We start from the raw sequence: 25644 nt of genomic DNA on the forward strand, positions 1-25644 counted from the left end.
CAACATAACATTATAAAATAAATTTCTTGAAATATTTCTCACACATACAAACATTCAAAGCTGCTCTTGATTAATATAATAAAATTTTGACCTGTTAGAATTAATTTATAACGATTAATTCTGATTTAGTTGAGATTGTATTAATATTTCTTCAATTTACATTAACTGTTACGTTGGTAATAAAAAGTGCCACTCCTCTTTTTCAGCTACCCCTCCTTCCCCGAAAGTTGTGTGGTTGGTGTTCCCCGCATCATTGAAGAGAAATATTTATTTTTAAAACCTGAGCTCAAAATTAAGCGTGAAACGGTGGTTTTTGGCATCGATCGGCTATCGAGATGGACTTCACAGCAGAGCTTTAGTCGAACTATGTCGGTCAGAGGCAAATTGAGAGGCGTTTCGGACGTGTGCGGTGATTGCGGGGCTCTCGGTGAGTCTCAATTTTGCACGTCGAAGTAGACGGCTAAGACGGCCTTAAAATTCGGGAGGTGTTGTAAACTTTTATGCTGCGCCTTTGTTTGCGATGCCTGCCCACTCTCGACGTATCATTTTGTTTCCAAAGATTATACGCTTTTTTTGTCTCAGATCCGACGTGGGCTTCTATCAACCGAGGGATTCTACTGTGTGACGAATGTTGCAGCATCCACAGAAGTTTGGGCCGTCACATCTCTCGTGTCAAATCGCTGCGACGCGGAGCATGGACCCCCTCACAACTTAGTGTAATTATTATTCAATTATATCATAATTCTCCTGCAAAAAATAAAATGTTTTAACAAAAAGTTGTAAATTACATTGTTTAATTTTTTTAGATGGTGCAAACTTTGAACAGCAATGGTGCTAACAGCATCTGGGAACATTCTCTGCTTGACCCAACCCACGCCAAAACTGGCAGAAAGAAACCTCAGCCAAAGGACCCAGTCCAGTAAATTTTTGGAATTGCATTATTTAATTTAAAACTAATCAATAACCTCACAGCCCTACCAAAGCCGACTTCATAAGAGCTAAGCATCAAATGCTGGCGTTTGTCTATCGCCCGTCGAGGGAGGAAACTCAGTCTGAGGACGCAGATCTAAGTCGTCAGCTTCACTCAAGCGTCCGAACCGTCAATCTGGAAACCAGTCTTAGAATGCTAGCTCAAGGAGCCGACTCAAACTTTTTACATCCGGTAATTATTCTGTAAAACTGGTTTGCTTTCTCTAATCGATATTTATTTTGTAGGAAAAGGGCACTCGTCCCTTGCATGTGGCGGCCAAAGAAGGTCAGGGCGGGCAAATCGAGTTGCTGCTTGTGTACGGCGCAAACCCTATGGCTGGCGACATCATGGGCAACACGCCGGCTGACGTGGCCAGGATGTCTGGTCACCCAGATCTTGCCAACAGACTCATCGAGTGCAGCTATGAGTTGACAGATCGACTCGCCCACTACTTGTGTGGTCGTCTTCCTGACCACTCTAATGGACAGCATTTCATCGTGCCAGAAATGTCGGACAACGTTGATCACCAAGATCTGGCCAAGGCAGCTAGAAAGAGGCTTCAAGATGTAATAATTTCCTAAATTTTAATTTGCCAATTTAACTTTTTATTGTGCTTAAATTTCAGCTGCCAAACCACCTGTTTGAAGAACTAGCAACTGATGTTTATGATGAAGTTGATAGAAGAGAAACTGAATCAAGTGAGTTTGGTCTCTTAAAGTCATCTAATAATTTGCAGTGATTACATTTCAAAATAATCATGCTCATCAAAGTCTATTCATCAGCTTGGGCAGCACTTCAGCCAGCTCCATGGCCCTCTCCAGACCGCAGCATCGTGCCTTTTCTTCCTGTAAACCCCGAGTTGTCGGCCACTCGGAACCAAGGCCGTCAAAAGCTGGCGCGCCTCAACGCACGAGAATTTGCAATTTTGATCATCGACATTCTATCTGATGCTAAACGACGCCAAACTGCAACCGCCCTGCAAGGAAAAAATCAACTAGGGCGGCGCTCGGAAGTATCAGATGACGAACCTCTTTACGATAGTGTTGCTTCAGACGACGACTATGTGACCGCCGCCTCAATGGACACCCTGTCGGCGCTCTCGGCCGTCCCGTCCTTGGCTCAGTCCAGCTCTGATGAAAAAGAGGCCACGCCACCCGCAGTTGTGAATCCAATTTCCAACGGAGAGTCTCGCGTGGAGGATTTGCTGAAGAAGCAACTTGCATGTTCGGAAAACAGGTTGGACACGATGACCCAGGAGATAAGGGCCCTCCAAGCAACGGTAAGAGATGGACACTTAAATTGGTGGAATGTTGGGTCTTGAGGTTGTTGGGTCGGTTCACAGGTGGCTAGACTGGTGCAGAGCAAAAGCAACGACAACATCCCCATTCAGCTGCAGACCCAAGTGGGTGTTCACTGTTTGCATGTTCAAGTAATTGCATGACTTTGGCTGATCAAAAATTATTCTGAGATTTGTAGTTTTCCTGCATGACACTCAGTTTGATTACAATTGCAGTCGAGCATACACAAAATATTTTCAAATAAGCAAAGTTTTTGTCTTTTGCGTGGTGTAAGCTCAATTAATTTTTTAAACCAAATTTTTAGTCACGCCAGAAGTCTTATGTTGTTAGGATCAAATTAAATGATGTATTTTCATGAAATAGGTGAGCACCCTGATAGCAGAGAATACCCACCTGCGCAGCATAATTGCCCAAGCTGGCCTGAACATGAACAGGGTGCCCAATGGACACGACCGAAGTCCGACTCCTACCTTTGCAAGCCGCTCTCCCAGGTCTTCCATCCAGCAACGACCTGTTTCCATGTACGAACCAAGGACGCAACTCCAGGTTGGCCAAATCTCAACTGGTTCCTATTCAAACCTGAGCTCAGCTGATCCTGAGGTAATTAATAAATTCGACATAACATAAATTTCAAAAATTTTGAATTCCCAGATGTGGCGTCTGGATTCCACTGCTGAAATACTTCCTGCTCCAGAGGATGTGAAAGAGCGAACCGATGTTGTGACAAAAAGAATTCAGGAACTTTGGGCTGCGATGGTGGACAATAGGCGTGAATTATTTCTCCCCTGTGCTGTGCGGATTCGTGCTGCCGTTGGAGATCTGACAACAATTTTCCCAAATGTACTGATTTTTTTTAGTACAACGTCGAATTTTTCTGATTTTTCCATATATTTTTAGGAGCCGCAAGAAGAGCCAGTGCGCAATGCAATTCAACAATTAACCCAGCACTCGGGCCGCTTGCAAGCAGAGTGCACTTGTTTGCTGAGTCCAGGAATGTCCCCTAGTTTGGGTCCAGAAGGTCCCAATGATCCCAGTCACACTCTTTTGGTGCAGAAGGTGCGAAGCTGTGCGTACGACATTGCCAAGGCAACCAAGGTGCTTGTGACCCACTTCCAAGTTTGAGATAAATTATCCTCCAACATGTGATGCTGGTGCCTTACATAAAAATTCTAATTTTGGAATGTTTTCTATGTAAATTTGCAATTTGCCGTTTACTCATCACGACTGATGTACATAATATACTTTTATTAATAATAATAGCCTCAGATTTCTTTACATCTTAATGCATTATACCAACAAACAAAATTGTAATAATTTATCGTCCAACGTAAATACGATCAAAAGTTACATGAAATAAATAAAAATTATAATCTTTGAAACAATTCTTTTGTCAGTTAATTCCAATCAAGCTGAATTCCTCTCTGTCCTTGGACGCCCAGGATGCCTCTGCCAGGTCAGACATGAAACTCGCCACCTCCCGTCGCAGAGCCTGTCCTCCGTCTTTAGCTATGTCTACCTTGAATTGCTTTGCATCTGCCCATGCTCCGGCTAAATCAAGCAGATTGAAATAACTTATTTTCAATTAGCAAAAAGACTTACTAAGTTTCACACTAGAAGGCCCATTTCCCGTCAGCAGGACCAAACTGTGATTGAACCCTGGTGGTCGGTTTGCCAACATTTGTGAAAACTTCTCTGCGCTTTTGACATGGTCAGGTTTTGACGAGTCGATGACTAAAATTGCTGCATGCGCTCCGTGCTGAAAGGCTGGCCAGCAAGACTCGCATCTTCAATTTTTATTTTGCAATTGTTTATTTAAAACATATAATATATTTTTACTTTGCGTCTCCGCTGCAGTCCCAAAGTTCTGCTACCCATTTACTAGAAATTGAGCTAGGCGGTTCGTATTCCAATATACGCACTCCATGAGTGGGTCTGTATTCAAATTCATTGTTCTCCTCAACAGCTTCCGAGACGAGATTAGCAATGCGTGTTTTTCCAGACTATTATAACCAAGAAAGTATTGCGCAAATTTATGAACAGTTGAATTTACCTTACAAGGACCAACTAGCAGAATTTTCAATCGCATATTTTCTATGTAAAAGAGGTATGCTAGTTCAAATCTAACCCGCCCAAACCTTTCCTCCCCTTTTAACGGTGACGTCACAATAGATCTGAATAAATCAAATGGGGGGGTTTAATTTGTATAAAAAACTTAATTGTTTTGACATTGACAATAAGTACAAAATCTTTATTATAGAGTAACAAATAAATAGAAACCATTGTTGATCTCTTTGGAAATGCACTTGAATAATTGCAAAAATGCAACACTCTTAAAAAAATATATTAAGAAGTAAAATATAAAATAAAGTATGTAATACAATACAGTAAACTAATGTATAAATTGACACATGGTAATAATATAAAAATAATTTCGTACATGCATAAGAACAAGTTTTTGTGAATGTATACATAAATAATGTTAACAATAAGCTTTAGAAATAACATTGATAAACTGGTTGTAAATGCAAATAAAAGAAGTGCAAAAATCACCACTGTTGGAAGCTGCCACAATACAGGAATTTATATTTTTTGCAGCTAGCAAAAGGAATTATGGTCAAATTGCCAAATTGTTGGCAAGCATTTAAAACTACACCAATACGAGTACACTCCTGCCGGAAGTGAAAAAAAGTAATCAAGTGGAACGTAAAAGCTACCAATGGGATATCCTTATTGAGACGTTCAAAGCACATATTTGTAACTGGCCGGAACAGCCTGGAATTCAAATAAGAAATATTCACATTAAAAAAATTATGATAAAATCTAATTCCAAACTAACCGTGGGTTGTTCTGTAGAGTTGGAGCTGATCCTCAAAAGGTGGCACGATCGGCACAGAAGACACCCTTCCAGTGGGTAGCACCTTTTGTCGGGTTCGTCTGTCAACTGGATGCCACACTCTTCGCACATGTAGCAGTCGACGTGGAAATCTTTGTTCATTGAAACCACCCGCACGGTCTCCTCCGTGCCTTCAACCGGGGTTATTCCCTTGCCACATGCTGCACACTTTGGAGCAAACATTCTGAAAAATCAAATTAATTACGAGCTTTAATATACATTATTTTTTTGTATTGATGTGCCAAAAATACCTGTGATAATCGTTGACGCAATAGATTTTGTGATCGACATCAACTGTGAAAGGGACGCCGTCCAAACACTCGTTGCAAACACAGCAGCGGAAGCAACCTGGGTGGTATGACCTGCCCATCGCTTGCAGAATCTACAACAAATAGGATATTTTTGTTTTATTTCCTCAAATTTGATGGAGTATTAATAAAACGAGAAAATAAATTTTAAAAATACATACCATTTCCATGATTAGGTGGCCACAGATTGCACATTTTTCGGCCGTCTGCTGGAATCCCGAGTACTGAAACGGAAAAGTTTCGCCATTTTCGGAGCCGTCAAAGGGCGCGTTAGAAATTTCACGAACCAGATAATCTTCCTCGCAGTACACGCGGCCGTGGACGTTGTAAAACGCCTTGCCGCGCAGGGCCCGTCCGCAGGAGCAGCAGATGAAGCATTTGGTGTGGTAAAGGTTGCCCATGGCTTGGCACGCTTGACCGGCGCCGGTCACTTTTTCGTTGCATGTATGGCAAATTCCTGAAAGGTCCCCGGAGTACACGTTAGGAAAAAAGGAAACAATAATAAGCAAAAAAAAAATAAATAAAAAAAAATAAAAAAAAATTAAAATAGATCAAAAAATATGATAACGAAATTAAGTGAAAAGGAAGTTCATGTTTTCATAAATAAATGAAAAAGATGAAAATAAATAAATCAAGAATTTCTATTAAAAAAGGAAAGATCTCAAGAAAATGCAAAAATTTGTATAAAAAGTTACCGTTGATGAATTTTTTAAGCATGTTATTCATCCAAAATAAATTTCACCCACCGAAATACTCTCCCTCTTCTTCCTGCCGCTCCATCTCCTCCTCGAGCTGTCGGGTAAGTTCCTCGATTTTGAGTTCAGCCTCCGTCGGCCCCTTTTTCTTGCCGCCGGTCACGATGAAGGGCAACAAATTCTTGCTGCCTGGTTTCATCCGCAGCTGCGGCAGTTTGACCTGCGTCTGCTGCAGCACCTGCGGCGTCTGCTGCGGCGCCGCTGGCCTCGATGGCTTCATCATCACGTACTCTCCTCGGGAGGACGCGGGTGGCGACGGCAGCGGGGGTGAAGTGGCGTGTTGCCTCTCTGCACCAGGCAGGGCGCCGTCTTTCCGCTGCGGCTCGCTTACGGTCAGACCTGTGGCCACTGGAGGCGGAGCTGACCTTAGGTGGACTGCAGGCTGAAAAAAAAGGTTCATCAAAACTTACAAAGTGTCTAAATTTAAAAGAAAATCTTTTGTTGAACTCACAAAAAGTTAATCTTCCAAATCCAAATTCTCAGTAAATTGCAAGGAAAATAATTAATTTCCAAAAAGAAAAAAAGGAAGTAATATTTTAAAATGCAAAAACTTGATATAAATAACACAATTTTTGTTCATGGAACTTTTCAAAATTAATTTAAAATCTCACTATATATGCAAACGTTTTCAACTTTGAGACCAGACATTATCTCTGCATAAAAAAATAAATTAATATTTGAATTAAACTTTTCCAATTTTAGTTTGGATTTTCTTTCTTTTTTATCGCAGAGTCAATAAATAAAATTAAATTTGTAAACCGTGAAACAAAAGTAATGAATAAGAGAAATCAGCGGAAATGCATTTTTTTTTTTTATCTTACTCGACTGCGCCACACATTTTTTAATCTATAAACGAGGAAAATTTCAAAATTCTATATCAGTTAATGCGAACCTGAGGGCCGGGCTGCACTGGCGTGACGACGTTGACGCCGTGCGAGGGTGACGCGGGTGTCCGAGCCGCCTGCACCGGCGACGAGACGTAGAGCGACGCCATCCTCGCGGACACCGTCTGCATGTTCTCGTAGAGCGGCGGTGCCTCGTAGGGCGGCGCCTGTCTGGAGGCCTCGTAGGGCGGTCGAGGGCCCTGCGGCTGTTGGAGGCTGCTCAGGTTCTCGTACAGCGGCTGCTGCAGGTCGTACGACCTCTGGTGCTGCATGATTGTGTGGGGTGGTGCTGCTCGTTTCGTCTCGAATAATTGCGTCGGGCCGAAAACTTTGCGCTCAGGTTGAAATCGGGCACATCTTCTCTCTTCCTTTGACCTGGCGAAGAAAACGAGGAAGAGGAGGTTCACGACAAGAGAAGAGGAGGATGCATGGAGAAGAGATTTTGCTCCTTTTGTTTTCTCCTCGACCGCATACGGCGCATACCAAAGCAGTGCAGCCAATTGCCACTTGTTCGGGAAAATCCTTTTCTACCAACCTAATAAAGCTGTATGAACCACATAAAGTCCGAATAATTGAAATTTGCGAAGAAAGATCGTTTACATAAACATAATGTGTTAATGAATGAAATTTAATATTATTCAAATTTGTTTTTTTTTCACTCAAAATTTATTTCAATTATTTAATTTTCTTTATCAAAATAATTCATTTGGTTCTATTTAATATCCAGCAATAAAAAATTTCAGAAGGAATGCAACAATAATGAAAGGTTAAATTTTGTATAGATACATCAGATTTTTATTATTTTTGTTATTTATTCGGAGAACAACAGGACTATTTTTACTTTAGCTGCATGTAATTTTCATCTTTTTCATATGTACAGACATTGCACCAGCTATGATAAAATTATAATGATTTTAGTGATAAAATAAACAAGTCTTTCCTGCACTTGTAGAACATTTTGGGCTGCCAAGACCCTGGTAGTGAGCGTGTTCTGCGGTTTGCTGTTGGTAGCTGCCTTGGATTTTTTATTGTCTTGCTGAATTCAGTGCCCAAAATATTCCCAGTTCCAGGATCACGCGTTTGGATTTGAACACAAAAGATGTCACACTTAGCAACTGCTATGTACATTCAATAATAAAATGGCTTCGTTAGACGGATTTGTCGAAGATATATATCTTGTTACATTTATACCCATGAGGAAAAAAAACGTCGTTTGATTTCATGACACAATATTCTCGTTACTTTTCTTATCAAAAAAGTTCTAATCATCGTCCAGCGTACTTTGGCTGAGAGACGCGTAATATGTTTTCAGTTGGTTACAATTACACTTATTGCCGTTTGAGTGGGACTGAACAGATCCTGCCTTTCCGAGCAACAAACGGTTGAGCCTCACCCAAACCAACTTAACAATAATAAATAAAGATGTGGCACAAGTTGGCCTTTGAGGAATGTCAGCAGAGCCAAACTCGCAAGCTTTCTGATTTAGCAAATTTTTTCTCTCTCGTTCATTATTGCTCTCGTCGTTTTTTGATTCCCTCCTCATTTGGTCAAGCGAGTTTAGCTCGGTGCCAGCAGCAGGCCTAAGAAGAGATTTTTGAGAGTTGGCGATGGAAAGGGCTCGACTTTATCACATTCGCTTGAATCTTTTGCGTACCTGCCCCTCTGTCAGAGAGCCCTTTCCATCTGATAGATGCTTCCGGGCGGCCGGGAGGCGTAAAGCAGCGCTCTGGGTTGATGGAAGAATAAAAAAAAAACTTCATGAGTTGGATGGGAAGAGGCGCGCAAACAGAGTGTGTAAGAGATAGAGCCTCCCGACGCCCGCCAATTGCTGCAGTAATAAACCTTACATCGATAATATGGCGATTCAGTCATACACACTGTTATAAATATCTTCTCACTCGCAGTCACGCACATCAGCTAATAATTATTTTTCTTTATCGTGTTACGCTGCTCTCTCGTGGATAATAATTGATTTTCAATTATAATCGTAATAATAATAATAGCATCATGTAAGAAACTGCCTGTCTACTCCATTTAGAGAATTAATTAACGATGATTTACATTTTTTTCTTGTTACCAAAAAACTGCTTGCCGTTTTGTGCACTGATCTCTCAAAATAAAGAACCTGCAGTTCTTAGGTGTGTATGTGTGTATAAAAGTCTTGGTGCCGAGGAAAGAAAAATTTCTGCTCAAGCATAAAACTCCCGATTTGAGTTCTTCGTGTACGAGTTGATGGTCGGCGAACGCTTTGGCTCGTCCAGCGCGTACGAGCCTTCGTCTTTCTTCCTCATCCGGTAAACGATGAACATCACCACAAGGATGGCACACAATAGACCAACCACTGCACCTCCAATAACAGCTGGAAAAAAAATTCAACACGCGTTATTAATTTAAAAAATAACTTTGAAATAAATTTTTTTCTCAGTAAAATATTAAATCTTGATTTAAAAGATACAAACCTGCCAGAATACCCGGCTGGGCAAAAAACGAGGTAGCTCTGTCCTCTGGCTTGTTCATTGTGACTTCCTTGTCAAGGTCGGGCGTCTCTGGTGGATACACTGGTGGCTCGCCCTCTCCTCCGGGAATAGGATCAATCTCAAACGTGCTCTGTTTGTTGTCCTCTTTGTTGACCTTTGGCTCCTAAAATTGCAAAACCAAGCATAAGCACCTCCAAACTAAAACCCTTCTCCGGTGGCAAATCGGCTTATTAAGTAATTTGTTAATTTACCTCAGGCTTGTTCTCTGTTGGCTTCTTTCTGGGAGGGTCACTGAACTTTGGAACTAACGGAGCTGGAATTAAAACAAAATTGTTGTATTAAAAACATGACGATTTTTTTAAATATTGTTATAACAAAATGAATTTTTTAGTGAATTATTTATTTACCTTGGCCAGAGCCGGCAACTTCTTCTTCGTCATCATCATCGTCATCATCGATGGGTGACTTTCCGCCTATGGGACCTGCGCCGGAGCCGCTGGCCTCCTCTTCCCTCCTGCGGCCAGAAGCGCTGCCGCCTCCCTTCTTGGGGCTGTGTCCTGAGCCCTCGTCGGCGGCCCAGTCGTCGTCGTCCTCGTCGTCTTCGTCATCCACGTACAAGTCGTTGTCCTGCGCCCACACCTTCTCGTCGGCGGGCGCTTTTGAGGCCTCCTCTGTTTTGGCCGCCGCAGCTTTGCTTTCGGCCGCTTGCTTCTGCTGCTGAAACGAATAAAACAAAGGAATGTTAGAACAAGGCGTTTTTTTATTCAAATCTTGCGTCGACCCAAGAGCTGCGTGTGGGAAATGGGATTACGTCAGGGACCATTATTTTTTCGGCCGGCTGAGTGACCAGGAGTGCCTTTTGGCTTTAATGGATTTTCTTTCGCTCGCCCAGGTGCTCAACTTCGGTATGGCTGAGGTATTTTTGAGATAGAGTTTGTTTGGGATACGTTTGTTCGTTCTGAGCATTCTTTTGCCGCATTCAATGAATTGAAGAATAAATATAGAGTGCAGAATAACTGGGGCATCAGTTCAGTCCATCCCTGACAACAACAAAATCAATTCTCTTACAATGATGCATACCAGTGCATCAACTATACTTTTATAGAAGAACAAATTTTTAATTTCTAAGTTTTTTAACCATTGAATAATGATTGTTAATTAATATGGATATTTGTAAACAATATTTTTAAATATAAGAATATTAAACTCTTGATTACGTAGTTCTTAATGGAAGTTATAATTTTAGTAACTTACATTTTCAAGAATTTTAATTATCAATAATTAATCAGAAATTTTAAAATATAATTTTTTTTTATTTAGAAGATAAATATTTGTAAGAAGTTATGAAATCGGTGCCAAATTGCAATGTTCTCATTCATTAAATTGAAGAGAAGCTTCAACTCACATGATTGATTTCTTCTTTGAACTTACTAAATTTTAATTAATGCATGGCAATTTGTTCTGAAGTGTCAATTTAAATTTGGAAACAAATCCAATCAAACGCGACAAAGGAAATGAACATTACATTAAAATAACAAACGAAAGCGCAATTTGAGAACTTTCAAGAGAGACCGTGTGCGAGTCCTCGAACACAAAATGATCAATTATCAAAGCCGCAAATAATGCCCATAGTACGCGCCTAATTAAATCCAGCGTGTCGAGTTTCACCCCATTATTCCGTCGTCATGCCGTTATAATTATACCCCTGTGCGAATATCTGCCTCTCGGAAACAGCCTCTCCCTGCCCTAGGGTGAAGAAGTCGAGGGGGTGCGCCAAAGGGACCTCGGCTGGCGTTGGTCGCCGCGTTTCGACTGCGCGGTTCCTCTCGCCGCACCGAATCGAGGAGGTCATGCGCCCCTTTTCGCCACATACCGCGCAGGAGCCCCATCCGCACCCTTGAATCGATCTACAGCAGCATCTCTCACCTTGATTTTGGCCACTCACCCCCGCCCTCTTACAGAGACAATCGAGTTTATGCCCGCACGGGGCACAGGGGTCGAGACAAATGAGACGCATTTCGTCAAAACAACTTTTACCAAACAAAATTGAAAATCACGAAAATGATGCGAACAAATGCGTGTGATAAATAAACTTCAGAATTCTCGTCGTTTTCCTTCCAACAATAAGTCCTGTTAAAATCTGCTGTTTCTAATTTCTTTTTTGTGCTAACTTAATTGGATTTTAATTGACTCAAAAATTGAAAACACAAATCGTGTTAGGGGTGATAATGCAAATTTCCTTGGAATTCAATACCGCACTGTAGAGAATGTCATAACTGCAATTTTTTTTTAAATAATTTTATTTTAGGTGCGGTTTCCTACATTTAAGTTTCTTGCCATTAACTTATTTTTAGGACATTTATATGACTTTTTAAATTAATTAGATAAAATTTGTTCTAAACTAAACTTGCCACAATAAAATTTTATAACTTTATCCTTCAAAATAAAAACATTTTGTGGATTTCGTCTTTGTTTTTCATTTTGCATCGATTTCCCTTATTAAACTTTTTGACCAGAGTTTGCTTAGTGCTGAATCGAATTACGCACATTACGGTCTGAGCAAGTTAAAGTAAAGCAGCTTTTGAAGTTGCGGGAAGGGGAAAGAAAGAAAAAGAATAAAGAGAGCTAAAGAGGTTTCTTTTCGCAATCGCGCCACTTCTGCAAATGAAACGTCTAAAAAGCTTTTCGCCCCTCGAGAGCAGGGGAATTTTTTTCTTCGGAAAGAATTCTTCTTATATTCCGCTTGTTTGAGTTTTCTTCTCTTTGATATAGCAGAAGAATTCCGCCGAGAGTTATGTTTTGTTTCAACTCTACTTGAAAGAAAAATATTTGCGAAACACGCGATAAGAATTTTCTGATTTATAAAGCAGGTGTGGCCGCGAGCACCGCGGCAAAATTAATTTAATTGAGCTTGTAAATCTCACCGCCGCTTGCAACATTCGACGAGACGAGCATCTGTCACGAGTTATTTCTGTTTTTTGTTCAGTCTCATCGCATTCCAGTACAAGGAATTATGGAATCGGATAGAAATAATGCAATTACAGAGAAACTATTGCAAACAAATTCTTACATTGATAAAATTATTAAATGTTGAAGACAACTCTAAATTATGAAAAAATTACACAAATAAATAGTATTAATTATAACTATGCAATAAAAAATATTAAAAAAAATAAATTATTGATATTTTTTTGTGTTATATTAAATTTTGATGCTTTCATTGCCTGTGAAGCTGTGCTTTTTATCAACAGACAAAAATGTGCAGTAGTTTTAACGTCAACACGTCTCTCAATCCATCGGCAGCAAATTTAAATTAATATTCAAGGAAGTAGGCGCGGGGCAAGGAGCAGTAAAACGAAAATGCCGCGGGTCGAGTTTCGAAGCGAGATGGAGAAGTGGACGTGCAAATCCAAGGCCAGCCGCGTGTCTGCAGCTCTTCTCTGCCATTGTACTTGGCTGGCGCCGTGCTTACTTGAGATCATTTTCCACAGAGAACACGCACTGTGACCAATTAGAATGGCAATCTTCTCTTTTTGCTGCTGCACGGCGGCGGCGACGGAGGAGAGATCCAGCCTCTCTGTCAATAAATGCATGTTTGGCCAATACATAAAAGAAAGTGCGTAGAAAATTTTCGAGGGGAGATTTTTTGTCTCTTTCAGGTAAACTGTGAGCATTGTTGTGTTTTCCATTTTTTTTCCTCACTTTGGGGATTCGGTTTGGAGGTGTGCAGTGGGTGGAATGGCCACAGCATGGGCGCCAATTGTATCCCAAAAAGTCTCTAATGCCTTTTAAGAAGGTTCTTTCCTTCCACGCCAGCGCGTTTCTACTTTGGAATTTTCTCCCCCGCGTCCGCGAGAGAAAAAACTCAACAATAAGCAGTTTCGCAGCGGTCAGAAAGATTAACTATTTATTTTCGTCGCCACTGAGCTTGACAAAAACAAATTTTGGTCTCAAGAATAAGTGAACGTCCTTGAAGGGAGCAAACATCGCAATAATAAAAGTTTTACACTTTTACGATGCAGTTCTAGGTTTCATAACAATTTCAAAGAGAAAAATCAGTTCACCAAGAAAAAAATACAATAATGTTTTAATTTACCAAACAAATTTTATCCTTTAACTTCAAAATCAATTTTCAAATTAAAATTTTAATTGTTCAATTGCTTACAATCTGCTTACAATATTTCTGTAGAATTTGCAAACTACATAAGGTTTTTTTAAGTAATATTTAAAATACACCTGATTTAAATAATGTTTTATGACATAGTTTTAAATTACGTCAAAGGTATCTTAATTGCATGTTTGTATAAACAGAAACGCCAGCGTCACTAAACCGTTTTATATCGCTCCTTATTTGAATCACAAGCGTGTCCTGATTGAATGCTGGGACAAAAAGAGAAAAAAAAAAACAAGTGCGGGTGTGGTATCACACCGGACACTCCTAATTTAGATTCTATATAAATTTAAATTCCAATCTGGGAAACTCATTAGGATCCCCTTTTTACTGTATTTGATCCACAGATTTTAAATAAATTTCGGATTCGGAATAATTAAAAAATTTAAGATAATACAACTTGACCATAAAAATTGCAGAATATCCACTTTTAGACGAAATTAAATCAAATAAAACTGGCAGCCGCGCAGTATATTCTAAAAAATCTGGATTTTCTCTCCACTGTCAGAAAAATGTAGCATTTTTCTCACTTTCAAGTATTTAATTAAAATTAGCCCAAGGTGGTTTTCCCTGTTTTGAAGGGTCGCATTCCTTGCGTGGAAAAAGAAACAAGGTCAGCTCGTTCGCACCCCCTGGCTCTCTCGTCGGCACAAATGAATGAAGACGCAACGTTTTTTATTACCCGCCCTGGCTATAAAACGCACTGCGCTCTGCTCACGGGGCGGCGTGTTTTCATTTTTATCTCTTTTAATGGAGATAACGCACCCGTGTAAACATTCTTTTCACACGACTGCAGGGCTCAGCCATGGACGGATATGTAAAGAGGGAAAACACGACGAAAACTGCGAGTCGAAATTAAAATTGGCAGCGAGGTTGGGAGAAAAATCATGAGGGCTTTTGAAAAGTTCTTTGTTTTGCTTGATGGAAGTAAAATCCCGCTTTCTGTTAACGGCGAAACTCGATCTGAATAATATCACGGGCGAGGAGAAGAGAAAGATTTTTCGGCTCCTTCTGCGTATACCACGCAATTGTGTATAGAGACAGCCAATTAGCAGCTAATTAGGTTGGAATTTCGCAACATGCCTCACCAGAAAGCTAATTAATGATACTCAAATTAGAATAGTAAAGAGGGAACTTTGTTAGTTGTAATAGGTGTAAAGAGAAAAAAATCAATGTTGTAAATTTTAGCAGAATCTTCTGGACTGGTTAGTCATAGCAAATTAGAATTTAATAGATTGTTTTCTTTTTTCAATTAATTTCAAAATCGTGATTAAAATGCAAAGTCCTCTAACAATAAGATACATTATAAGAATGAGCAATTTTTAAAATAATCATTTTTGAGGATTTTAACTGATGCAGAACATAGATTTTGATTTACATAAAAAATTTGTTTAAAAAAATCTGCTTAAAATATCAATAAACATGATTATTCAAAACTAAAAAATAGTAAACTGAAATGATTTAATTCAAAGTTTATTCACCTTAATGCAAGTTTTAATCAGCTGGCAATTTAAATACCTCTTGACTAGCCTTGCATGATTCAGGCTGATAAGCCAACATGCAATGTGAAAAATTCCATGAGTCACGTCAAATGCTTTTTCCGAGAAACCATCAAAAAATTGTAATTTACAAGTTCCAGCTCAACTTCCTCCGTCGCGAAAGTAAATTAAAAGAAACGGCAATACGGCGTATTTACGACGGTTCTTTTTCATTAATTTTAACTTGCTCAAGGCTACAGCAGCAAAATTAAGCACCGTTTTCCTCCTTTTTGCTCTCACGAGACGCTTCGCATTTGTCATCCTAGTCGCAATTGTCAGCAGCTTCTCCTTCGCGCACAAACACACGCGCCTTATCTTATCAGAGGAAATAAATTCGTGTCGCTCCTTCGCCGACGTGTTTACAGGAAAACTTGATACACACCGAGCGAATCTCGAGAAAGGGGTGTTAAGAGGCTTAGACGTGCTGCTGCCTGGAAAACGAACGTCGCTTTCCAAGTTTATATTATATGTGAATGTCTCCGCGGCACGCTCGGCTGAACCCCTCGAGACGCGCACGTAAAATTGAAGAAGGCACTCAAAACAAAATTCCAGCCCGGTGTAAATCAGAAAAGCTCAAGCACCCCATCAAGTTCGACACTCACTGGCTCCCTCGAGAAGGAAAATTTTCACCTTCCTCTTTTGCTCAAAAAACGTCCACGATTTCTCTAATTAATTTAATAACTTTGGAAGATAATCATCATTATTTTATTTGGAAGGAAAAAGGGAAAAAAATATTTCCACTGTGGTTTTTCTGCCTCAAAACATAATTTAAATCAATTAAATAAAACTACGAAAGAAAATTTCGTCCGAGTTGATTTGATTTTCCTTGTGATCAAGTTTTTTTGTTGTAATTCAATGCCTACGCTGGCGACCACAAATCGAGTGAGGCAGATGAAAAAGTGGGTTATGCATCAGGCCGTGCGGCAAAGGTGTTTGTGGGCGGTTTCATGAAAGAGGCCCTTCCTGGTCTCACCTTTCGCCTGAGGGCGTTCTCCTCTCCTTTTGTGCGGCGCCGACGACCGACGGATCGCAGCAGCGTCGAATAAAATGTTTGTACTTGAGAAGCAAAAAACGAGCGCCTCGGATACATTAAAAGGAAGATGGAAGGGAATAAAGAACAAATTGCCTCCAAACACCTCACTCTGTGTTAATTAATCCATCGCGGGGCCAATTTCGAGAGGGAGAGATGTTAAAAAAGAACGAAAAAAATTCTTATTTAATTCATTTTTTCTTCTTCAAAATTTCAGGATTTTTCCACCAAATGTGGAATAATTTTTTCTCATTTAAATGGAAATTCAGAAATCTGTCTCCAATGATTTTTTAACTTCATGGAATAATTTTGTAATTTCCGTCTTCCATGCACGTGCCATCGCCAAATCGATTCATTGCCCCATTAACATCAGTCCCATATCAATCTTTGCGTCCGTTTTGATTCAAATATAGCCCTCTCCGTGTGTTATAATGTGCCGATTGAAATTCAAATGGGACCCCGCGTGTGCACCTGCGTCTCTCTGCACAGAATCATCATTATTGGAAATCTTTATTAAATGGCGGAATGAATTAAATTTTCATGACGTTGCTCTGGGCGCTGGTTTTGAATTTCAAATCGGGCCGTGTTTGCTTGCAAACCGCAGCAGCAGCAGGCATTCATCATCGCAGCGTTTGGATTAAACGGTCCAAAGTTCATAATGAATGCATCATGTGGTGCTTATAAACCGATATGTGATGATTATGAGATGAGAGCAAGCGTGCGTGTTGAATTGATCTTGGTGAACTCGGCCGGGTCGGGGTGAGGAAATAACGTTTGCCACCAGCACACATTGCGCAGTATGTGCAAATTAAATAATTAATCTCGGTTTGAATATTGACTTTTGATCTCCAAGTCCAAACAAATAAGCGTTGAATGGAGAGAAATTTCCATTTGACATTGACGAGTGTGAATTCATTCAGGGTTAAATAATTATCGCGCATCTTTACCTCATTTTTTTCAAGCAAATTTCGTAATTTTTTGAGGGGAAAAAACTAGAGAGAAAAAAGGAAATTATGTAGCAGAAAACCTTTTTTTAGATAAATTTGTTTAATGTGTTTGTAAATAGTATTAAGTATTAATAATAAAAGACAAATTATAAATTATGCAATTATTTATAAGTAAAAATAATTGATGAAAAATTATTTCATACTATTATTCTTGCTATTAATTTTCTATTGTAAGTCAAATAAGCTTTGTGGTCCATTACGATAAACAATGTGCTTCATATTTAAAAGTTGGCTGTGAGACAAATTTGAGATCAAAAGAGATCAAAGCTCGCCTAGTTTTGAATCCGACCATGCAAAGATCCTCTTTGCTCATCTCTAATTGTCAAGGCCGCGTTCTCGGACTTGCAGCAAGCCAACGTCGCTTTCATTCATTAACAATCTAAGCGGCCCAGCCCTTGAACCCATCCACTGCGTCTCTGCCAAAAGAAAACTGCTGCTCTCGGCGGCGAAATTGGCAGTCGACGGAAATTTCCCTGCCTCGTTTTCGGGGTGAAACGCGATAAGGGTGGCTGCTGGCAATAATGGCACTTTTCGTGAGTCAGCAGCAGGCAAGCAGGCCATGTTTGTGTGCTTTTCGCCAGCAGCAGCAGCGCAGAGAGAGATTTTTGGTGGCTTCTTTGATGATGCGCCTTCAAAAATAGACCCAATGACACGCCACGAGGAAAGAAAAACAGAGGAAGCGGCAGCAGACGCGCAGCAACGCAAGACTAAAAAAATTTGACTTTTTAAAAATTTGTGAAAATCACCTCAAAAGTGTTATGGAAATAAAGAGTGCAAACTAACAACGGTTAGATTGAAATATCTTTTTTAATCATTTCAAGAATGCTTTGAATTGTATTCTAAATTTTTGATAAATACCAACAACTCTATATCAATAACTTTTATTTTCATTTGTATATCTTTTTACTGCACTTCCAAAGCTAATGAAAAAATTTCCATTACTGGCAACATTTTTCCATTCAATCCATCATCTCAGAGTGTAATGGGATGATTCAGAAGCACTGACTGCATATTTGTCTGAAAACAATAATTCCGCCGCCGTCGCGTCTGTTTATTCATCGGAAGAGATTTTGGCGGAAATTTGGGCTGCGATAATGAGATCTCGTCTGCGTAGCGAGGCGAAGAAGCAATTTGGCTAATGCGCTCTCGCGGGCCAAGTCATCCGACGGAATATATAAATTCAGAGTCTGAATTTCAACAACGAACGCACCGGCGGCTGCGGCAACCGACCGACCAGCGAATCAATACTCGCAATCATCGCTTTCCTCGCCATAAGCCGCTTTCAACGAGACGGCGCCGCAATAAAAAAGCAACGTACACAACGTGATACAGGTCTCGCTGGCTATTGTTTATCCGGGGCACACACACAAGTAAGGCAAATGAGCGTGTATTGGATAACGACGGTGTTATTGTGCTTTTTATTCCGCCACGGATTTCTTTCTTTTCAAATCCGATGAACCGGCAGCTTGCGTGTCTCCTCGCAGTGTTAACAATCTGTTTATTGGAGAGAAAATCAGCTCGTAAAAAATATTAGTTGAGATATAAATTTAATCTGATTTTCCTCAATACTGACTGACGAACACAAAAAATGTGAAATTACAAAAAGTTTCCTCATTCTTTGTACAAAAATCATCATGCACGTCATGAGGTGTCGCAAAATAATCATTTTATTTTGCCAAAATGTTTGGTGTCATAAGAAGGTGGATTTGTGAAATTTAAATTGATTAATGATTACTTATACTGGGACAACTTTTAAATTAACTTACAAAATAAAAATAAAACTTAATCTTCATTAATAAAATTTTTCTATTTCTAATTTGGATTTTATTTTTACAATGCATTTAAAGAGCTATAATTTGTATTTCATTAATCTTCTAATTATATTTATGAAAATACAGCATTAAGAATTAATACGGTCATTTTTTACTTGGTTTTTATTTTTAATTTATTGGTTGAAATGAAAATCAATACATTTTTCTCAAAACATCTATAGGAAGAATTTTTTGCGAAATATAAAGAGACTTTATATATCCTCAAATTTTACGATGGTATATATAATAAAAATGGCTTGAAAAGTAAACATGTCGTTATCAACCAAAAACTGTTATTTCTCCGCATAAAGTTGCCATCTTTCCGACTCGTTGGCGGGAAGGCCAAATCAATATTTGGCTTGCCTTTTCGCGCCTCAAAAACAACAAAGTCTTGGTTTTCGCAGCCGCCATTAATTCCATTTTCTCTCTTTCTGTGTCTGACAGGAAATTAAAAGAAGTCGTCAACATCAGAGAGAGACGCCAAGTTGTTTATTGGAAAATAAGAGGAAAAAAATCGTTTTGCGACCGGTCGTCGAAATGTATTTGCAGCTGTACTTAAAAAGACTTATTCCGTCGAGGAGCACTTCATCACTATCTGAGGAGGAAAGTACAAGCGAAGAAGCCGACGATGCAAAATGCGGCGGCGAGAGCAAAGTTCGCTCCAGATCATCAAGTTTGAGAGGAGGTGCCGTTGGGATTAAAGCGTGTAATTTATGGCGATCGAGTGACCTTTGACACTTGCGAAGCAATCCATCATCAGGGAATTAATCAATAGTTTGGAAATTCCAGATGAGCAAACAAACTAAAGGATCAAGGATTGGCAAACACAAATTAAAAAAAGAGGAAAAACTGATAAAATTGCAAAAAAATGCCTGGATCATTAAAAAAATTAATGAAAATAAATTTCTTTTTTAATTAAGAATGTCAGTGTTCCTTACTTGGATTAAAAGATAAAATAATTATTAATTTAGTTATTAAATATATTTAATAAGTATAAAATTTAAACTGCAATAATATTATGAATCATTTAAATTAAACGAAATCCAAAATAATTTCCATGGAAAGCGATATTTTGTTGATTGAAGCAGACTAATTGTGTGTACGGAAAAGGCACTGGTTTATCAGGTGTTCCTTCAGCATTTGATTTGCGATTACTTTTAACATCCGGCCGGAAAACTAGCCTGTGCGTGGCTTCTGGAGAACACCTTAATTGATAAATCTGAGCACGTTCCGCTTCGAAACATGTAAATACTCGCACCTCCAACTTGGAATCCATTCCACAATATTCATCTATCGTTTGAAACTTTTCAAATTTCGCAAACTCAATTGCATGAACTTAAAACTCAAAGAAGCGCTAAGAATTTAAAATATATAATTTAATATTTATTCGTTATTTATTTTGCAGCCTCCTTGACTGATATTTTGAAAATATTTCAGATTTATCAGTTTCAGTCCTAAAATTTTGACCATTTAGAGTTTTTTTTTCATTTCCTCACTGACATCTGACATCATGAAATTTTCTGTGAGAGAAAAAAAGGGTCTTGCTTATGTACATATGGCGAAACGATAAAATCGAAACACATCAGCTCGGACGGACGGACGAATAAATAAACGAAGCATGTTGCAAGTCAGCGCGCAAATATACTGAAAGGGCGTTATCAGCAGACAACGGCGAGTGTGCCGAGTGACCAACGGCCATGGGGATTTTGCCTCGCTCGCACAGGTCACTGGGGCAAATCAATTGTGACGTCGTGCACTGCTCGCCGCAGCTCGTGACGATTCAAAACTTGAAAAAAGTTTAAATTGATTTGCATCGTCTCCAACATGACTGCAAATTTGCATAAATAATTTTCTCGTCAGCCTTGCGCCGCGTTGATCGCCAAGCAGAATTTTTCATATAAATTCCTCTTCCTTTGGGTTGCACAAGCGGCTTTGTTTTGCCGTCTGCGCATTTCCAGCACCACTGTCTGCAGTTATTCGACACCGAACGACTTTTTCACACGTTGCACTTTCCTTTGCAGACTTGGAAAAATCAAATAATTTTTTAATTTTAAGATAAACTGCAGCACGATTACAAGAACTTTAATGATAATCATTATAAATATTGTTTAGGAAATTTATAAATTATTGATGATTTTAAGAATATTTAAAATTTAAAACAAGCTGCCCTGGTAATAAAATTTTTCAGCAATATCAAAATATTTTATAAATTCATTTTAAAAATTTGATCTTACATTGAAATAAATGGTAACCATTTGGTCAGACGATAGATTACAAAGGCTGGAAATGATTGATTTAATTATTCCAAGAAATCTGCTGTTAATAAATAAGTACTGGTACGAATTAATTGCGTCATTGTTGCTTCAGGGTAGCATTATTTTCCTCATTTGAATTGATCTTTTGCATATGCTATTCTCATTCTCAAGTAGGAAAAACAGTCATGCTGGACCTCAATTGCAACTAAGGGGGCGCAAGTGGCACACACATTTAAATTTCAAGGTTTGGCGAGGCTCATTTTCGATTTGATACGCACGAAACAGTTTTAGACAATTTATTTTCAATTCAATCCAATAAAAATAAAAAAAAGTCTCTGACGGACGAATCATAATTATTTTTTAAATTTTAAATCCATACATCAGAATTTTTTATAAATGGCAGCAATTTTATTCAATCTCAAAATATTATAAAATTAAGCTTCTTTATTTAGTATTTATTGATTTTTCATGTATATATAAATAAACAAAGCAATTAAAATTATCCCAGATTTTAATTACATTTGAGCGTAATTTAATAAAATATTAAATAAAAAGTAAATTAATTTTTTCTTTTTATTGATATCTACAATATTTAGCGAATTATTATAATTTCCTCGAGAAGGAAATAAAAATGCCATAGTTTCGCCATAAAATTGTTTCTCAACTATTAGGTCACTGCAGGCAAATAGCCGCAACTCACAGCCCTTTCCAGGGCTCGCTACGAGTCCTGCGCATTTTCCCGGTCATGGAAATCTGCAGATACAATTTTTACGGAAAATCCTTCGTCAAAATCGAGCCGAAACGGTGCGGCGAAGATGAAAGGCGCCGCAGCCGAGCAGCTTCTCGGTGGCTCAGATTGGGACAAAACGCACCTGCACAGTCATGGGCCTCTCGGGGGTCTCCTATTGCTTTGTCTGAGCCCCTGAAAGTCCCGTTTGAGCCTAATGGGGACAAAAAGGGCACCTGGAAAGGGTGGAAGCTGACCGACGGGGCGCAAAGGAGGGTGCAGGAAAAGCCCAAGGGTTGCTCTCGTTCTTTCGGGGGCGGATGGGCCCGAGATTTGGGCCGGTCGTGCTTACCTGCTGGGCCGCGCCGGAGCTCGAATATCCCACGAGCAGGACCAACAGTGCTAAGTGGTGCCAATGCATCGCACTAATTAGTTTTTATCCATACACTCGCATACACACACAACACTAAAGATCAATCAATGCAGCTCCGTCTGTGTCCTCTGAGCTGGTGCTGCCGGCACTACTTTATCACTCCGCCGCCCTCGCCATTTTGCCCCTGCTTGCACTCGCGCGCGCTATTTCGCGTGGCGGAGCGTCAACCTCCGGCCTCCGCTCGCTGACCAACCGGGAGGCATCTGTCGGCCGACACGCAAAGATGGACCGGAATTCTTGAATCTTGAAATCCGGCAAGTCCATCTGATGATTGTATCATACATACCGGTGCGTACATGTGTTTGCTGATTGTGAGTTTGGATTTGGAACAAATCGTACAATCACTATCGCTCATAAAAACCTTCAGGACTTCCTGAGATGGCCTCCAAAGGTGAATGGACAACTGACAACCCTGTCTGCTGATAAAAGGTCGGATTATATTATTATGTTATGGCGATCATGATCATATTGCAATATGTATTGGACTCTTTATTCTTTTTCGTTATCAAGTTAAGGCATTATTAAAAATATTATGCATGTTTAATGTTGAATTACATATAATATAGTATAAAACGGATGGTATAACTGCAATCTGCTTATGCTTATTAGGCTTATTATTTTATGTGATAAATTATGATAACATTATCGAATTTTATCATCATGAGCGCGACTTCAGACTTGGCAGCGAGTGTCATGTACTCAACATAGCCGTTTCATTCACATATGATTTTTCAGAGAAGTTTTATGTTGGAATTTCAAACCGGAATATCATATATTATAGCTAGCGTTCATATTATATAACCGTGCAAAATTGATTCAGCGCAATCGATCGCTGATTAGATTTCACTACGAGTTAAAAGAAAACTAACATTTTCAGCAATTTTTAAGAAATTATACCTGATAGATGAATTTGGCCAAAAAGCAGAAGCTGTTAACACCTCTTGATAAAATTTCATATGCTGAAAACAATTAATCATGTTTGAGTTGAGTCAAATCAGTTTTATTTGGAATACATTTTGTTACACAAATATGGTTTTATTATACAAGATAAACACTATTATACCGCAAGCGACGGCAAGTATACTATTCATTGTCAGAGGTTCTTTAACAGCGCTTTCAGATCTATATCGTAAGATTTGCTTAATGAGATTTCAAATTATGTAAGTAAGATATTAAATATGCAGAAAACCACATCTTTGACTAGTAGCGTGTGTAATATAAAATAAATCTAAAATCAAAATTACAATTTTTTTAGCATATAAATTGTCTACATTAGGTCTACCTACCTACATACAAATGTTCTCCGACATCTGACAAAAAGTTTGTTAGTTTTGCCGAGTTTTCCCGTGCAAGATTTGCTGTATAAAATCCGAGCCCTTTTGCATGATGAGGTGCTGACATCCCTGGTTCCATTTTGCGTGCTCTGCGAAAGGTTCGTCGTCCTGAGCCCAGTCCTTTAGCCCGAGGCTGCATTGGAAACAAACGACACGATCCCCACATCCGGTGTAAAAAAATCCGGCCCTTGCCAGGACATCAGGCGTTTGGGAAAGTCCTTTAGGCCAATTTTTAAAAGTTTCCATTCGCTTTGAGATTAAACTTTTCTCTGGGTGCCGCGGTGGATTCCATTCATGAATGCTTAAATCTGAGGTTGTAATGAAGGGATCGTCGTTTTCCACCATTCTGTAGTTTTCAGGAAAACGAACGAAGGGGTTTGAACCAATTTTATTTAATCCAGTTCCATCGCTGTACGTCTCAGTTTGCTCCTCGCCAATTTTAATGTTGACCACGCTATTTGGTTGCTTCAAAAACGGGCAGTAGGGATTCCAGCGATCGTGTTCCGTACAAGGGTTGTCCCCTTCTTCCCATCCTCGCACTTCCAAATTGCAATAAATGCAGCGACAATTGTCGTCTACTTTGGTGTAGTAAAAGCCGGCTGCTGCCAATTCAACTGGCTTCACAAATTCCCAATCTTTTTTCTGCAGCAGCGAATACAATCGGTGCGATTCGAATTTGTAATTTATGACTTTCGAAATATCTCCCATCGGGATATTATCATGCCGATCATGCATGATGTTGCAATTCGATTTAATTTGTATGATTTCGCTTGCAGTTTTGCCTTTCAAGGAGCCCAATTCGTTCGTCTTGAACTCGTACCCGCAAAACCAACACTTTATTGTTTTATCGGTTTCGCTGTAAAAAATTCCAGCTTCGGCCAAAGGTCTCGGTTCAATTTCAAAATCAGCGGGATATGTAAATAGTCGATGTAGCGCAAAGTTTAGACGCAACGGCGAGTACTTTTTCTGGATCGTCGTCCGCGACCTATAAATAAAGAAATTTGTATAAATTGAATACTATATTAATAAATAATCAGTCAATAATAATGAACAGCAATTTGTAATTTGTTTTCCGTTTTTTGCATCAGCAAAATCTCAGAACATATTTGCAACAAAAATCGGCACCGCCACTCTAAAATTTTTTGAGAGATCAAGGTTTTTGAAACCTTAAATTTCATAAACTTAGAACATTTTAAAATACTTTCCAGGACTATATAATATGTATTTTGCCAGTCAAGACAAAATCTTCTGCCTTGCTTGACATTTATTTACATACATAGTGCAATTAGTAATTAGTAGAACAGATTTGTTGAAAAAAAAATAAAATAATTATTCAACTTACGCATTAAAACGTCCTAAAGATTCACCAGAAACAGAACTAGGTAGGTTCACTAAATATGGCATTTTGAATTGATGAAGATAAATTTGGGTGCGGCAGTGGGTCGTGCAAGTCTTTTTATAGTTCCACCGCGCTGTTTCAGAACAGATCATAACCCTGGAAAGTCTTATACATGCTACAAAATCTCTGATTGGTTGCATCAACATCCGCGCTATTAGTTGTCTAAGTTCGTAAAAGTCTAAGCTGTGCGGAAAAAACCCGGCTTTTTCGTACACTGCTTAGACTTTTACGAACTTAGACAACTAATAGCGCGGATGTTGATGCAACCAATCAGAGATTTTGTAGCATGTATAAGACTTTGGGTTACTATCTGTTCTGAAACAGCGCGGTGGAACCATAAAAAAGACTTTGCAC

General features: G+C 39.2%; 5 protein-coding genes across 9 annotated transcripts; 1 reads left to right on the forward strand and 4 right to left on the reverse strand.

Moving 5' to 3' along the window:
• Positions 1–203: 203 nt before the first annotated feature.
• Positions 204–3650, forward strand: LOC132201778 (ARF GTPase-activating protein GIT2). Of its 4 annotated transcripts, none has more exons than XM_059628236.1 (11): positions 204–427; positions 583–716; positions 807–919; positions 973–1162; positions 1216–1536; positions 1596–1668; positions 1741–2249; positions 2313–2399; positions 2632–2868; positions 2920–3108; positions 3166–3650. In XM_059628236.1, the coding sequence occupies exons 1-11, from the start codon at positions 367–369 to the stop codon at positions 3388–3390; spliced, it is 2139 nt and encodes a 712-aa protein (XP_059484219.1). In that variant the 5' UTR covers positions 204–366; the 3' UTR covers positions 3391–3650. The 4 variants fall into 4 exon arrangements, with proteins under 4 accessions (XP_059484219.1, XP_059484221.1, XP_059484220.1 ...); XM_059628238.1 differs by having other exon boundaries at positions 2313–2372; XM_059628237.1 differs by having other exon boundaries at positions 1753–2249.
• LOC132201783 (intraflagellar transport protein 22 homolog) lies at positions 3484–4382 on the reverse strand. Its single transcript, XM_059628249.1, has 4 exons — positions 4319–4382; positions 4105–4268; positions 3868–4052; positions 3484–3816 (listed from the first exon to the last, which is right to left on the reverse strand). Exons 1-4 carry the CDS (start codon positions 4352–4354, stop codon positions 3659–3661), a joined length of 543 nt encoding a protein of 180 aa, XP_059484232.1. The 5' UTR covers positions 4355–4382; the 3' UTR covers positions 3484–3658.
• Positions 4383–4531: 149 nt separating this feature from the next.
• LOC132201780 (LIM domain-containing protein jub) lies at positions 4532–7630 on the reverse strand. The gene is made up of 7 exons (XM_059628244.1): positions 7117–7630; positions 6216–6606; positions 5757–5926; positions 5631–5693; positions 5413–5543; positions 5105–5345; positions 4532–5040 (listed from the first exon to the last, which is right to left on the reverse strand). The coding sequence occupies exons 1-7, from the start codon at positions 7378–7380 to the stop codon at positions 5008–5010; spliced, it is 1293 nt and encodes a 430-aa protein (XP_059484227.1). The 5' UTR covers positions 7381–7630; the 3' UTR covers positions 4532–5007.
• Positions 7631–8261: 631 nt separating this feature from the next.
• On the reverse strand, positions 8262–22656 carry LOC132201782 (syndecan-like). Of its 2 annotated transcripts, none has more exons than XM_059628247.1 (5): positions 22477–22656; positions 9993–10299; positions 9837–9898; positions 9568–9748; positions 8262–9467 (listed from the first exon to the last, which is right to left on the reverse strand). In XM_059628247.1, the coding sequence occupies exons 1-5, from the start codon at positions 22543–22545 to the stop codon at positions 9298–9300; spliced, it is 789 nt and encodes a 262-aa protein (XP_059484230.1). In that variant the 5' UTR covers positions 22546–22656; the 3' UTR covers positions 8262–9297. The 2 variants fall into 2 exon arrangements, with proteins under 2 accessions (XP_059484230.1, XP_059484229.1); XM_059628246.1 differs by having other exon boundaries at positions 9993–10302; positions 22477–22655.
• An 895-nt stretch (positions 22657–23551) lies between these two features.
• LOC132201781 (death-associated inhibitor of apoptosis 1-like) lies at positions 23552–25389 on the reverse strand. Its single transcript, XM_059628245.1, has 2 exons — positions 25234–25389; positions 23552–24876 (listed from the first exon to the last, which is right to left on the reverse strand). Exons 1-2 carry the CDS (start codon positions 25380–25382, stop codon positions 23883–23885), a joined length of 1143 nt encoding a protein of 380 aa, XP_059484228.1. The 5' UTR covers positions 25383–25389; the 3' UTR covers positions 23552–23882.
• Between the last annotated feature and the right edge of the window lie 255 nt (positions 25390–25644).

Source organism: Neocloeon triangulifer, unplaced genomic scaffold, assembly GCF_031216515.1.
Source record: "Neocloeon triangulifer isolate White Clay Creek 2 clone unplaced genomic scaffold, ASM3121651v1 ptg000014l, whole genome shotgun sequence".
In the NCBI taxonomy this organism is placed as follows: Eukaryota; Metazoa; Arthropoda; class Insecta; order Ephemeroptera; family Baetidae; genus Neocloeon; species Neocloeon triangulifer.